The 14,810-nt window shown below is 40.5% G+C and overlaps 1 protein-coding gene and 1 long non-coding RNA gene across 51 annotated transcripts in view; one reads left to right on the top strand and one right to left on the bottom strand.

Annotated features, from left to right (window-relative positions):
* The window catches only part of PICALM (phosphatidylinositol binding clathrin assembly protein), a 105,870-nt gene extending 100,908 nt beyond the window's left edge, over window positions 1-4,962 (bottom strand). For 47 of the 50 annotated variants that reach the window (XM_078340011.1, XM_035265309.3, XM_017977716.4 and 44 more), the window contains exon 1: window positions 3,748-4,203. In XM_078340011.1, coding sequence (XP_078196137.1) covers window positions 3,748-3,877 — 130 coding nt within the window. In that variant the 5' untranslated portion in view covers window positions 3,878-4,203. Of the gene's footprint in view, window positions 1-3,747; window positions 4,204-4,813 lie in introns of those variants that run through there. The other 3 variants (XM_078340035.1, XM_078340036.1, XM_078340039.1) reach the window with 1 other exon arrangement.
* Window positions 3,225-10,902, top strand: LOC144578082 (uncharacterized). The gene is made up of 2 exons (XR_013523190.1): window positions 3,225-3,441; window positions 9,284-10,902. It is a non-coding gene; the product is annotated as an uncharacterized LOC144578082 (long non-coding RNA).
* The last annotated feature ends 3,908 nt before the right edge of the window (window positions 10,903-14,810 follow it).

Genomic DNA, 14,810 nt, shown 5'->3' with positions numbered 1-14,810 from the left:
AAAAAAAAAAGTTTCTCTAATTAGCCAGGCATGGCATGGTGGCACATGCCTACAGTCCTAGCTACTTGGGAGGCTGAGATGGGAGGCTCTCTTGAGCCTGAGGAGGATGAGGCTACAGTGAGCCATGATCCTGCCACTGCATTCCAACGACAGAGCAAGACCTGTATCAAAAAAAAGGGAGGGGGGGACTAATACTAAAGATTGTAAGATCAGATAAAAATAATTTTTATATTAAAAAGTTAAAAATTAAAAATTGTGGCTGGGCACAGTGGCTCGCCTATAATCCCAGCACTTTTCGAGGCTGAGGCGGCTGGATCACGATGTCAAGAGATCAAGACCATCCTAGTCAACATGGTGAAATCCCCATCTTACTAAAAATACAAAAATTAGCTGGGCATGGTGGCGCACACCAGTAGTCCCAGCTACTTGGGAGGTTGTAGGCAGGAGAATCCATTAAACCCGGTAGGCAGAGGCTGCAGTGAGCCGAGATTGTGCCATTGCACTCCAGCCTGGCGACAGAGCAAGACTCCATCTCAAAAAAAAAAATCTGTTTTGTCTATACTGCAATCATTACAGTAAAGCTTTCTATACTGTCTAAATGGAATTAGAATCTACCTTCTATACATATGAATTGCCCCCACCTCCAGCTGTGAGAAAGGATTAAATGAGATGATGAGATAAGTGCCTGGAAAATTGAAGTCCTTCAAATATAAGGGCTCCTATTTTTCTACCTTGATTATGGCTACTAAAGGCCTAAATTAAATGGAAATCACGTTGGTTTTTACAAAAATATTTCAAGTTTGACAACTCTTTCACACTAGGGATGCTAGTCAACACTATTATCCACTAACACCTACAGTATCAGCAAAGCAAAAAGATCTATCTTCAATTAATAATGTAACTTAGTATGAATTAAGCCATAATTCATGGATAATAATCACTTCCTAATATGGAGAGATCTTGGCGAGAAAGTGCACAGAAACCACCTCCACACTCTAAGGGCTTATAGGAAAAACAACAGTCCTAACCATATATATTTTTTGTTAAATGCTGCCATTTTAAAATGAAATCATTTTCATTAGATTCATATAAATAAGCATCAGTTGCTAGAGGCATTAAAAGGTACACATAAACTAAGCTTTTGCTATAAAGAAAAATTCCTAAAAGATAAAAAATTACTTGAAATCACAGGTCTCTGTACTAAAGCCTAAAGTTCATGATGTCAACACCATAAACTGCCTGTAGAAGCCTTTTTAATTTTCTCGAAGCATGTTCACGTGTGCAAGGAAGGTATTTATTTAGTAAACCACTCACTGGTCAGATTTTACCTAATATAAATGTATTTTATTAGTGAGAACTGATTACAGGACATTTTAAAGAACAATATAGGGAAAATAGTATCCTGTATTTTAAAACCTCATTGAAAAGAAATAGAGGCACATTAACTACACATATCTTTTTAAATCAAATACTGCCAGGTATATTCAAGTTCCAGAAAGGTGGGAGCTTATAAAAACAGAAGTCGTACAGAAAAAGAATGAGAAACGCTAGATTATCTTCCAAACGTAATCCCTAACTAATATGCAGTTAGTATCTGCAGTAGTGCCTATAACAAGATAAATTGCTAGTAACATTTATGAAACCACATGGAAATACCACTCTTCTAACCCTACCTATTCTCTCCTCTTTTTGGCAATCCGTTAAAAGAACCACTGCTACATTTGAAATAAGACACAACTTTATAAAAACTTTTAAAAGCTTTATCGATTCCTATTTTGAATGAGCAAAGAGGAAAATAGTTCACACAGTCAAAAGTAGTTGCTTCATACTCCCACACCAAAAAATCCCAAAGAACAAAAAACTACTAACAAAAGAATTAACACAGTGTCAGGGCAAACTTTAAGATCTGATAGAGCAAACCAAGTAGTCATTTGAAGAGCCATAAACAGTAGAAACATCTACCACACATATCAGATAATAAAAAAAATCACATTTGGCTTTACGATGCATTTTAAAAAGTTTTCTGTTTATAAGAGCGTCACCATTTAAATATATTCTCCATTCTCTAAGACAAGCAAGGACTAATAGTTTAAAAGAAGCCTGCATGCATATCTGAAAGAATGAAACACTAATGCTTTTTATTTAAAACTTTTTTCCACAGTGGAGGAACAATCACAATGAATAATGGGCTTGTCTGTAGCAAAAACTTGTTCTAACAGCAGTCATGAGCAAAGTAACTTGGAAGAATTTACATTTCGTGCATTTTTTTAAAAGTGCAAACTTTACGGCCAAAGTCCAAATGAGAAATCAAAACAGGCCTCCAGACGGTGAATTACCTTTCAGGGCATGTTCATGCTTGCTTCAAACAGTAAAGCAAAGTAACTTTCATGTATGATGAAAGTCAGTCAGACTAATGTGTCCAGCAGTCACTTAAAAAGGGAACTTACTTATTGTGACTATTTCCCTATTTTTCCCTGAAAAGTTTCAGGTCTAAGTTCCATTGGCTTGAGTGATCCAATGACCTTTGTATCCCGGGGTAAAAGAGCAAAAAAAAAAAAGGAGGATATTACAGGTGACTTCCAGGTTAGAAAAAAGATGCAAGGAGTTAGCTCTACTAATTGGATCTAAGTTGGTGAATGGACGAATACTATGACATGTAAGAGAAGCTAGTTCCCCTCAAAAGGTAACTGGCATAATTAAAACGTATCCAAACTCAAGCATCATCAAACATCATTTTACCGATGTTTTTAAAAAGATGTGTTATTTGTAAGTAAATTTATTAATCCATTTTGAATTCCAACAGTCTATGCTTCTTCACACGCGAGCTGAATTCAAGTCGCCAGAGTTAACAGTTCCAGGAACTGATAGGAATATCAGCAAAAAGCCTTTTTCAATATTCCCATTTGAAAAGCTTGTGGAGCAGAGCTGACAGTCACAAACTAACCCCAGTCAAAAGTATGGGCGCAATGATTAAATTCCACCAGAGACAAATAAAAATCCCAACTTTCTGGAAAGCTTTCCCTACACCAAACTGAATCCCTTTACTTTCATTCCCACAAAGAAGTATTTTGAGAGAAAAGTTGGGCAACTGGGTATGGTATTTAAAATAAAATGATTCGAAGCAACTACACGGAAGCTACTAGAGGAGACGAAAGGTAACCCAAGCGCGGGAGGAAAGGTGGAAGAGAAAGCCGGGAAGGGATGAGGGAAGCAGCTAGCAGAGCAAAGGAAATGGATCACTTCAAGGGAAGCAGCCCGGAGGGATAACAGGGATCTGGGTGGAAGGCATCAGGCGTTTACGGAAACCCGAAGAAGGCTGATGAAGAAACAATGGGGCTGGGAGACCGGGAGCAAGCGGGAAGACGTTCAGGCGAGGGCGACGAGGCGGCACCGGACGGGTGGGACTGGAGAGCAGAAGGCTGCAGTGGAGACGGAAAGGAGGTGAGAAGCCCGATGGGGAGGCAAGTCGGTTAGGTAAGATGGGGTGTGGTAGCTCACCGGGCTGGGAAGCGAGGGTCCCCAGGGAATCGGGAGGGGAGTGGCTTGTCAGATTTTGAGACGGGGAACGGAGGCCGAGAAGGCAGGTGTGATGGAAGCAAAAGAAACAGCTCCACGGGCACAGGACCCGCCGAGCCAGAGAAGACGCAGGAAGGGGGAAGAGGCAGCAGAAGGGGGAAAGAAGAGAGAGAGAGAAGCACGCGGGTCGCGCGGGCGCTGGGGAGGGGGGCCGCCGTTGGCTTCACTCACAGTCCAGGTGCTTTTTCTTGGGCCCCATGATCTCGTGGGTCGTGGCCTTGCATACTGTCTTGGACACGGCGGAGCCGGTGACACTGTGCTGGGCGGCAGTGATTCGGTCCGTCAGGCTCTGGCCGGACATCTCTGCAGCTCCTCCACCACCCCTCCCGCTCAGCAGCTGGCGGGGACCGGGACCCCCAAGAGCCGGAGGGTCCCTACCCCCCCCCACCGCACCCCCTACCCCCACCGGCTCCTTCCCTGCCTGCCGGCCTGGGGCGGGGCTCAGGGCCGCGCGCTGCCACCCAGCCCAGAGAGAACCGGCTCGTGTCACCCGCGGAGTCGGACAAGATGTCGGGCACTCCCTTGCCCCCGCCTCAGTTCAGCCCACCCCTTCCCTGGTCAGCTGGAGCCGGGCAGGGTAAGAGGGACAGGCAGCTGCAGGAAAATGGCGGCGCCAGGCTCCTCCTCGGAGCTTTCCGGGCTGCCCCCGAGTCACGTGACTCGGACCCCGCCCCTCCTCCCTTCTCCCGCCCCTTTTCCCTTCCCTTTCCTCTTCGACGCCCGCCCTCCCTCGCTCAGCGAGGGAAAAGCGGGGCGGCGCCCGCGCTTTACGTGATGGAACCCGCCTGGCCGGCGCAACAGGAGTCCCGCCCGAGGGAAGTGCGCAGCCGGCGCGTCACGTGACTCTCCCTGCCAACAGGTCGCCTGAGGCTCGGCCCGCGGGGGTCACAAACGGGGGGCGGGGCGGGGAAAGAATGGCGAGGGCGGCGTGCAAGGGGCGGGGCAGCAGGCTTCTCCCCTCCGTCCCCCGCCCCCAGGAGTGTCCTGGTGTCTGTGGTTGAAACGAACAGCTTGACAAAGAAGGTGCAGCTGTCTTCACAGCTTCCCCTGAGGTCGCGGGTGTTAGGGCTCTGGCTCCTTGAGCTTTCCCAGCAGAGTCAAGAATGTCTTCCAGACACCTTCCAAAGCCGCCCTCCCTCGCGTAAAGGAGAGGGTTCCAATCGGCCTGTTTTCTGAAGAACTTACCAGCAGGCCTCTCTCTACTGTGGAACTGTTGAAGCTCTCCTTACTTACTTACCCCGGAAAGGTTTTTCCCCCTTTCCTTGAGAGGCTTGGAAATGTCACCTGGTTTTGTTCATCTCTACTCCGAAAACCCGACACGTTGCTGCCAGTCTAAATTTAGATAATAGCTGGCCGGTATTCATTCTCTGGGGTGTGGAATAGGACAGGAAACACATAGCTTCGCTGGAATTTGAAAAGGGAAGTAGTAGGATGATGTCAACAGCGATTAGCTTGACCCTACATGGCTGACTGCTGTGGTGATTAAAGGTCCAGACCATAGAAGGAAGTGAGAGGGGCGGTAAATGGAGAAGTCCCATTCAAGCAGTCCAGACATCACTGCCTGCCATCTCCCCAGGTTTAGTCTTTCTTCCCTTTGGCCTCTTTTCTCTCATTGAGTGAGCCAGATTTCCATGGAAAGACCTTGACACTGCCCTGTGTACATTTTAGAAGAAGTATAACATCCTGAGAATCTATTCAATGAGACCCAGAACATATATTTTAAAAGGCTTTTATATGTTATTAGGGCCTCTACATTTAACCCGGGACTAGGGATAAGTTGAAAAATCTCTATGAATGTTAAGTTACCATGATAGTCACAAGTAATCTTGCTGGTTTCAAATGAAATGCTAACATTCTCAGAAAGTCTGTGTACACCATCTGCCAGCCAAATCCAAAATACTGTGCTTCAATCTGGTGACTCTCAAAAGATGCAAAGCTGATAGATATTTAACATTTTATGTATCATATCAGGAATTTTGTGGTCTCCCAATCCATTTTCCCTACACCCCCTCACCCCCCTTTTTTCCACTATGGCTGGTGAAATTCTGCAGCAACATGCTCTTGCCAAGAACACACAGTTCTTAAGCCCAGCAGGCTTCATCTTTGTCAAGCTAGCCTCCAATTTCACAAAACTACAATGACGTCCTTCAGTGTACTGCAATCCATCTGTGGTTTGGTGCCCAGTTTGCTACCCCATTTCCATTGGGCAGTGGAATTACCCAATTCTCAAGACCTGTTATCAGCCATCATTGCTACTGGTCTGTAGGTTCCACTGTATAAGTTACTGGTTAGCCTGAGCCTCTGCACTGGTAAACCCCAATCTGAGGTCAACACTAACATGGTCTAGCTATCAACAGCTAAATATTTTATCCTTAGGGAAAATGTCAGTCATTCCTAAGCGCATAGCAGGAAGGTATTACACTATTACTTTTATCAAAAAGGTTCTTTCAAACCATTTTTATGACAATAATTGTTGACATGTTTACACTATTAACAAACTAGCTTCTGTTAAAAATATCAGTGGTTTTTTTTTTTCAAATATACACAGAAATTTCTAACTGTAAATAACCGGTAATCATTGAAGAGGTTTATGTGTAGTTGTGAATTGAAATATATGGAGAAATTTAGAGGAAGATGGGGAATTGTTCTAAAGACAGACATTACTGACCCGTTTTGTCTTATATGCTTACATTTTCTCTGTGTCAGTTTCCTTGGTCTTTTCAGGAAATATGTCACCTGAAGTTCCACAGATGCCAGCTTACCGTGGTCAAAACTGAACTTCTCTTGCCCTTCCCCAGCGTTCTACATCTTTGATCCATACTGTTTCCTGTGTCTGTTAATGTCCTCACCACATACCCAGAAGCTCCCCTCAGAAAGCCGTGATTCAGAGTTCTTTATTTCCCTCATCAAGCCTAATCTACTTATTTCTCTCAAACACATCTTATCTCTAACCCCACTTTTGTTGCCTCAGTTCCAGCCTTTATAATCTCCGTTGTTGTACCTAGACTATTTTTGTAACTTCATAGCTGATTTTCTCTTATCCCCTGACCCTCCAATTCATATCTATCTGAACCTAATATGTGATTGTCTTTTCTTTGCATTAAAATCTTCTAGTAGCTCCCCCATTGCTACCCTAAAGGATGAAATTAAGGACTTTCAACCTGGCATACATGATTCTTCATGATCCGGCCCCATTTTAGAAGTTTCTAAGCATATAAATAATCAGTGTCCATGTTAGAGGTTTATGCATAGTTGTAAAATGAAATATGTAGAGCAATTTAGAAGATGGGGAATTAGAACTAAGCATAGGCATTACTGACCTACTTTATCTTATATGCTTGAGTTTTCTCTGTGTCCGATTCCTCTGTGTATTCCAGAAATATCTCTACCTGAAGTTCCACAGATGCCAACTCACATGGCCACCTGTTGAAACTTGTCTCTACCCATTTCTCTAAATTCCCCTACCTACCTACTACTTGTTAAGCCTCATCTCTTTTGATTCCTTTAAATGCACTCCAGCCAAAATCACACTACTTGACATACTTGGATGTCATGCTGTTTCACATCCCAATAAACAGTTACTTGTTTCCTTTTGTTATTCATATATATTCTTCTGTTATCTAATTATTATTGTGATTGACTTATTGCACTAACATGGGGGTGCAGAGATACATCCATGTTACTATTATGGTTGATGCATAGTAAATACACAGTAGATGGTGGCTGAATGAGTACACTTTGAAATCACCAGTTTGGACACCTCATCACTCCAAACCTCTCATTTGATAAAATCTGCCCACTTTTTCACACATATAGCATGTCTGCTGGGCATGGAGGCATGAGCCTATGGTCATAGCTACTTGGGAGGCTGAAGCAGGAGGATCCCTTGAGCCCAGGAGTTTAATGCTGCAGTGAATTATGATCCTACCACTGAATTCCAGCCTCGGTGACAGAGTGAGACACTGTCTCTAAAAATAAATAAAGCATGTCCATCCCATAATTATCTGTCTGTAGCATCATCCTTATTCAGTACTCTGTTAATTAATTTACTCTTTCAAAAAATATGTATTGAACTGTGAGTCAGGCACAGAGGTTCTAGGTGCTGAACACTTTACAGTGAACACATCAGTTCTTTGGGAACTAGCCAGTTCTCAACTTTGATCACCAACTTGAAGGCCTCTTTGCTTTGATTATAAAGGAGCAGACCAAAAACAGAAGGAAAAATCTTGAATAACACATTTCCTAGGTATTTCCTATGCTCTTCCAACTAAAAGATATATTGTAGAGAGGCATAGGGTGTTGGGAGAAGGAGCAAGGTTTTTTTAATGCCTCCTATGTGCTAGAAAAATTATATTTTAAAAATTTAATGCTCATAACAATAACTCCAAAAAGTATCATGCCCATCCAATACAAGAAAACAAATAAATCTTAGAAATTAAGTAACTTTCCAGAATACCACAGATACTAAGTGGCAGAAGCAAAATTTAAAAAATAATTCTCCTTCCAATACTCCCTACCCAATAGCCAGTACTTGAAGCAACTGCAAATATAGACTAAATTATTTCAACAGATAGTTCTTGCCTGCATACTATGTGCCAGGCCTTTCTAGATGCTAAGATAAAAATGTGCAAGACAAACAGGGCCTCTGTTCTTAGAGATCTTAGTCTAAGTGGTAACTAAGGAGAAAGGAGGAAAAAGTATGCTGCACCTGAGGGACCTTGACAACATCAATGACTTAAGAAAGTGGCAGAGAAAAGGAATATGGAAGAGAAAATTGAGGAGAATGTTTACTTTTATTATTATCCTTTATCTAAATTATAATCTTTTGATATTAAGTTACCTAAACTGATAAGAACACATGGCAAACCCTTCCTCACCTTTCTATGTTTACACTTCCTGATGCTGCTAAATCAGTTAAAAATCATAACTTCACATAAACTTAAAAAGTTAAGAACTTTTCTTTGTAGCTAAGTTCCCTTGCTAGAACCTCTAAACAAATAAAGTCAAGTGTTGCATAACATTTCAGTCAACAACACACCACAGGTACAGTGGTGGTCCTATAAATTAAAATACCATATTTTTACTATATCTTTTCTATGTTTAGATATATGTTTAGCTACACAAATACTATTTTGTTATAGTTGCTTACACTATTCAGTACAGTAATGTGTGGTACAGGTTTGTAGCCCAGGAGCAACAGGCTATAATATATAATCTAGGTATGTAAGTAGGCTATACCGTCTAGGCTTATGTAAGTGCACTCTGTGATGTTCGCAAACCAACAAAATTGCCCAATGACACGTTTCTCAGAACTTATCCCTGTTGTTAAGTGTTGTATAACTGTATTCTGCTTCCAACTTGGGAAGCTTATTCAGGTTTCCAGCATACGTATTTGTGGCAATAATAATAATATATAACTTTGTTGATTACTTACCCTGTTCTAAGTATGTTACATGCATTATCTTAGTTATACCCTAAAACAACTTCATGACCTTAAGGAGCCAGAGACAGCAAACTGTGTCCTTTTCCCCCTGAGCACACAGTTAGACCACATTTCCCAGCCTCCTTTGCAATTATTTGGGGTCTTGTGCCTGACTTGTGTCCCGGAGAATTTGGCAGAAATAATGAAGACCATTTAAGGCTTGAACCATAGGCCTCAAAAACCACCTATACATGCTCTACATTCTCTTTCTTTCCCTACTTTCAGGCTGAATGAAGACTTTAAAGAATCTAAAGAAGGTCAAAACCACAAAATGGAAGAAGCCTGGAGTCACAGATAAATCCTTGGAGGAATGCTGCCCATGAGAACTGCATGACCAGGAACACCTGTGTTAGATTTCTTTTGCTTTATTAAACTATGCTGCTGGGCGCGGTAGCTCATGCCTGTAATCCCAGCAATTTGGGAGGCCGAGGCGGGCAGATGATGATGTCAAGAGTTCGAGACCATCCTGGACAATGTGGTGAAACTCCATCTCTACTAAAAAAATACAAAAATTAGCTGGGGGTGGTGGCACACACCTGTAATCCCAGTTACTTGGGAGGCTGAGACAGGAGCATTGCCCAGGAGGCGGAGGTTGCAGTGAGCCGAGATCGCACTGCTGCACTCAAGCCTGGCGACAGAGTGAGACTGCACTGCTCAAAACAAACAAACAAACAAAAAAAACCTTTCTAATTAGGTATGGTGCAGTGCCTCACAACTGTAATTCTGGCACTTTAGGAGGCCTCAGTAGTAGGATCACTTGAGTCCAAGAGTTCAAGACCAGTATAGACAACATAGTGAGACTCCTTCTCTACCAAAAATTTTAAAAATTAGCCAAGTATGGTGGTGTGCAGCTATAATCCCAGCTACTTGGGAGGCTGAAGCAGGAGGATTGCTTGAGCCCAGGAGCTCAAGGTTATAGTGAGCTATGATTGGGCCACCCCACTCCAGGTTGGGCAACAGAGTAAGCCCCTGTCTCAAACACACACACACACACACACACACACACACACACCCTCTCAATTATGAAATACAATAAAATTAGGATACATGAGATGTTAACATACCTGGGGGCCATTTTTCTCTGTAAACTAAGAGGCTGCATCAAGTAAAAATGTATTAGAACATGAAACACTGAACTAAAAGAAGATCAGAAGCTTAATGCTAATGTTAATATTGGGATGAATTTTCAACAGTAGGTATCAGAAAAATGAAGATTTTTAATTCATTTGAAGCAATGGAAGAAGTACTGGATTTGGAGTAAGACACATTAGGTCTTGAACTTAGGTTAAAAACTCTGGGCAAGTTATTCACTTTCTAATACATAACACAGGAATAATAGTAAATATCTTGCAGATTTCCCATCAGGATTAACCTAATGTATACAAAAAACTAGTACAATGCTTGACACACAGTTGTTACTCCATAAATAAGATCAGTCAACAAACATTTACCCAGGATTTGCTATGAGCAAAGCACACCGCTACATTATCAGGATACCGAGATGACTTAGACAAAATGCTAACATGGTGTGTTAAGTACTATGATAGAGGTGTTGCATACAGTATTAAAAAAAAACAGAGAAAAGGAACACTGAATTCTGCTTGGAGGAATCAATGAAGGTTTCCCAGGGACATAAATTGCCATGTACTTCCTTATATGTTTATCCTTTTGGCTTTGCATCTTTATCCTCTTGGATATTTTATGCCCCCTCTTCTGGATTAAGGTCCTTGATTGTTAATGAACACCTTTGTCCTTTACTCATGATATTCCCAAGACATTTGACAATTAACAAATCTGGGACTAATTCTTCATACAACAGTAAAGTTGAACAAACTCTACCCAAATTAAAGGGGAAAAAGACACTTGATTATATAAGGATGAACTAAATGGATTATGGCACATGCTTTCATTGTTCAGTTTTGAAAACCTGGGACTATGGATTTCAAATGCCTTGTAAACTCTAATAATTTTTGTCTTACTGTCTGTCTGCATTGCAGTTACTAAATATATGATCATCAGAGTCTTAAATGCTGCTGCACATCCATTGTTAAACTAGATAATTTACAGATGATCATTCAATAAGAAGGATGAGAAGGTTTCCTAAAGAGGTCAAAATAACTACCATGAAAAACTCAATATGCTGTTGCAACTTAGTAAATAACAATGCAGATCTGGACTGATCCATGTCCCAGGAAATAATGGTATTTCTTCCAGCTTGAGTTGAAGATTGGCTGAAAGAAAGGAGACTGAGAAATGAAGCAGGCCGGGCACCGTGGCTCACGCCTGTAATCCCAACACTTTGGGAGGCCGAGGCAGGTGGATCTTGAGGTCAAGAAACCCTTATTGTTCTAACACCAACTTATTTAGAGAATACAAGGTAAACCACAGATAAACTGATTTAACTGTAACTCTGCACACACATTATGTTCTAGTAGCTCAACCAGTTAACAAATTTAAACCAGTCCTTTCACTGGCTACTAATGTCCACCATAAACCCCCCACCCCATGATTAACACCAGTTTCCTCTCAAATCCTGTAAGTAATACCTTTCCCTAACTTCCCCCTTTTGAGACATTACTAAAATTCTGTAATGGTGATGCTTCTCCTTATTAGTAACTTTAATAAATCCAGATCTTCATAATCAACAGGTTTTCTCATGATTTTTGAATGGAGATGGCAGGCTAAATTATGTCCCCTCCCTGCCAAAGATGGCAGGACTTAATGCCTAAAATCTATGAATATATTTTACATGGTAAAGAAATGTTGGCCAGGCACAGTGGCTCATGCCTGTAATTCTAGCATTTTGGGAGGCCAAGGCAGGTCGATCACTTGAGGTCTGGAGTTCAAGAACAGCCTGGCCAACATGGTGAAACCTCATCTTTACTAAAAATACAAAAATTAACCAAGTGTGGTAGCACACACCTTAATCCTAGCTACTCAGGAGGCTGAGGCAGGAAAATCCCTTGAACCTGGAAAGTGGGGGTTGCAGTGAGCTGAGATCAAGCCACTATACTCTAGCTGGGTGACAGAGCAAGACTCCATCTCAAAAAAAAAAAAATGTTAAAAATGCAAAAATTAGCTGGGCATGGTGGTGCACACCTGTATTCCCAGCTACTTGGGAAGCTGAGGCATGAGAATTGCTTGAACCCGGGAGGTGGAAGTTGCAGTCAGCCATGATTGTGCCATTGTACTCCAGCCTGGGTAACAAAGCAAGACTTCATCTGGAAAAAAAAAAAGATGTGGATGGGGCATGGTGGCTCAAGCCTGTAATACAAGCACTTTGGAGGCCAAGGCGGGTGGATCATTTGAGGTCGGGAGTTCAAGACCAGCCTGACCAACATGGTGAAACCCTGTCTTTTTTAATTAAAAATAAAGAAATGTGGCAGATTTAATACAGTTAAGGAGGGGAAGATTATCCTGGATTATCAGGAGGACCAATGTAATCACAGGGTCCTTATAAGAAGAACATAGGCAATCAGAGGAAGGAGAAGGCTATATAATAACAGAAGTAGAGACAGTAATATTGCCTCAATCCAAGGAATGTCAGTACATCCAGAACCTAAAAGAAACAGTAAATAGATTCCCTTTGGAAACTCTAGAAGAAATCATCCTTGTCCACATCTTGTGTTTAGTCCCACTAGACTGATTTTAACTCCAATATAAAAGAAGGAATCGCTTGAACCTGGGAGGCGGAGGTTGAGGTGAGCCGAAAAATAAATAAAAATAAGATCTATGATCCATTTTTTTAATCCTTGATGCTGATTCTAGAATATGATCCATTTTTACTTAGTTTTTGTGAAAAGTATAAGGTCTGTGTCTAGATTAAGTTTTTTGCATGTTGATGTCTACTTATTCCAGCAAAACTTGTTGAAAACACTATCTTTTCTCCATTGAATTGCCTTTGCTCTTTTGTCAAAGATCAGTTGACTAGGTTATGTTTATGTGGGCCTATTTCTGGGCTCTTGATTTTGTTCCATTAATCTCTTTGTCTGTTCTTTCACCAATACCATGCTGTCTTGATTACCGTAGCTTTATAGTAAGTCTTGAAATCAGGTAGTATCAGTCTTATTTAGTTCTTCTTCAATGTTGAATTGGCTATTCTGGGTCTTTTGCCTTTCCATATAAACTTTACAATTAGTTTATCAGTATCTACAAATAACGTGTTAGGATTTTGATTGGGATTGCATTGAATTGATAGATTAAATTGGGAAGAACCAGCATCTTGACAACATTGAGTCTTCCTATCCACAAACATAGAATATTCCTCTATTTCTTTAGTTATTTAATTTATTGGTAGTCTTCCTCATACAGACCTTGTACATATTTTGTTAAATCTATACCTAAGTATTTTATTTTTGGGATGTACTATTGTAAACAGTAATGTGTTTTCAACTTCAAATTCTGCTTGTTTATTGCTAATATATAGAAAAGTGGTTGACTTTTGTATATTAACATTGTATTCTGTAACGTTGCTATAATAGCTTATTAGTTCCAGGAGTTCATTTGGTTAATTTTTTTGGATTTTCTACATAGATGATCATGTCATTTGTAAACAAAGCCAGTTCAATTTCTTCTTTCCTAACTGTATACCTTTTCTTTTCTTTTCTTTTCTTTTTTTATTGCATTAACTAGGACTTCTAGTACATTATTGAAAAGCAGTGGTGAGAGGACCTCCTTGACTTGCTCATGATCTTACTGGGAAAGCTTTGAGTTTCTCAATGTTATGCATGAGGTTAGCTGTAGGATTGTTATAGATGTTCTTTACCAACCTAAGGAAGCTCCCCTCCGTTCCTAGTCTCCTGAGAGTTTTCATCGTGAATGGTGTTAGGTTTTATCAAATACTTTTTCTGTATCTGTTTATATGATAACGTGAGCTTTCTTCTTTAACCTGTTGATGTGGTAGGTTACACTGATTGATTTTTGAATGCTGAACCAGCCTTGAAGACCTGGAATAAATTCCACTTGGTCATGGTTTATAATTTTTTATATATACTTTGCTTCAATTTGCTAATTTTTTGAGGATTTTTGCATCTATATCATGAGAGATATTGGTTTGTCATTTCTCATGATGTTCATCTGGTTTTGGTATTAGGATTCTGTGGTCCTCATAGAAGGAGTTAGGAAGTATTTTCTCTGCTTTTATCTTCTGAAGGAGATTGTAGAGAATTGGTATAATTTTTTTCCCTTAAATATGTGTTAGAATTCACCAGTGAATCCACCTTGGCCTGGTTCTTTCTGTATTCAGAAGGTTATTAATTATTTGTATCATTTTGTAAATACATTTAGGCCTATTCAGATGATCTATTTTTTTTGTATAAGTTTTTGTACACTATGTTTTGACAATTCTTAAGTTACTCCATTTCATCTAGGTTACCACATTTGTGAGTATAGAGTTGTTCATAATGGTCCTTCCTTTTAATGTCCCTTCTTTCATCTCTGATATTGGTAACTTATGTCTTCTCCTTTCTTTCTTAGCCTGGTTAGAGATTTATTGATTTTATTGATTTTTTCAAATAATCAGCTTTTTGGTTTTTTAATTTTTCTCTATTAATTTCCTGTTTTCAATTTCACTGATTTTTGCTCTAATTCTTATTATTTTCTTCTGCTTACATTAGATTTAATTTGCTCTTATTTTTGTCATTCCCTAAGGTGGTAGCTTAGATTATTGATTTTAGATCTTTCTTCTTTTCTAACGTCTGCATGCAGTGCTATAAATTTCCCTCTAAGTACTCCTTTTACTGTATCCCACAAA

Source organism: Callithrix jacchus, chromosome 10 (genome assembly GCF_049354715.1).
Source record: "Callithrix jacchus isolate 240 chromosome 10, calJac240_pri, whole genome shotgun sequence".
Classification (NCBI taxonomy): Eukaryota; Metazoa; Chordata; class Mammalia; order Primates; family Cebidae; genus Callithrix; species Callithrix jacchus.
Note: the sequence above shows the minus strand (reverse complement) of the source record. Positions and strands in the feature narration are given on the sequence as shown.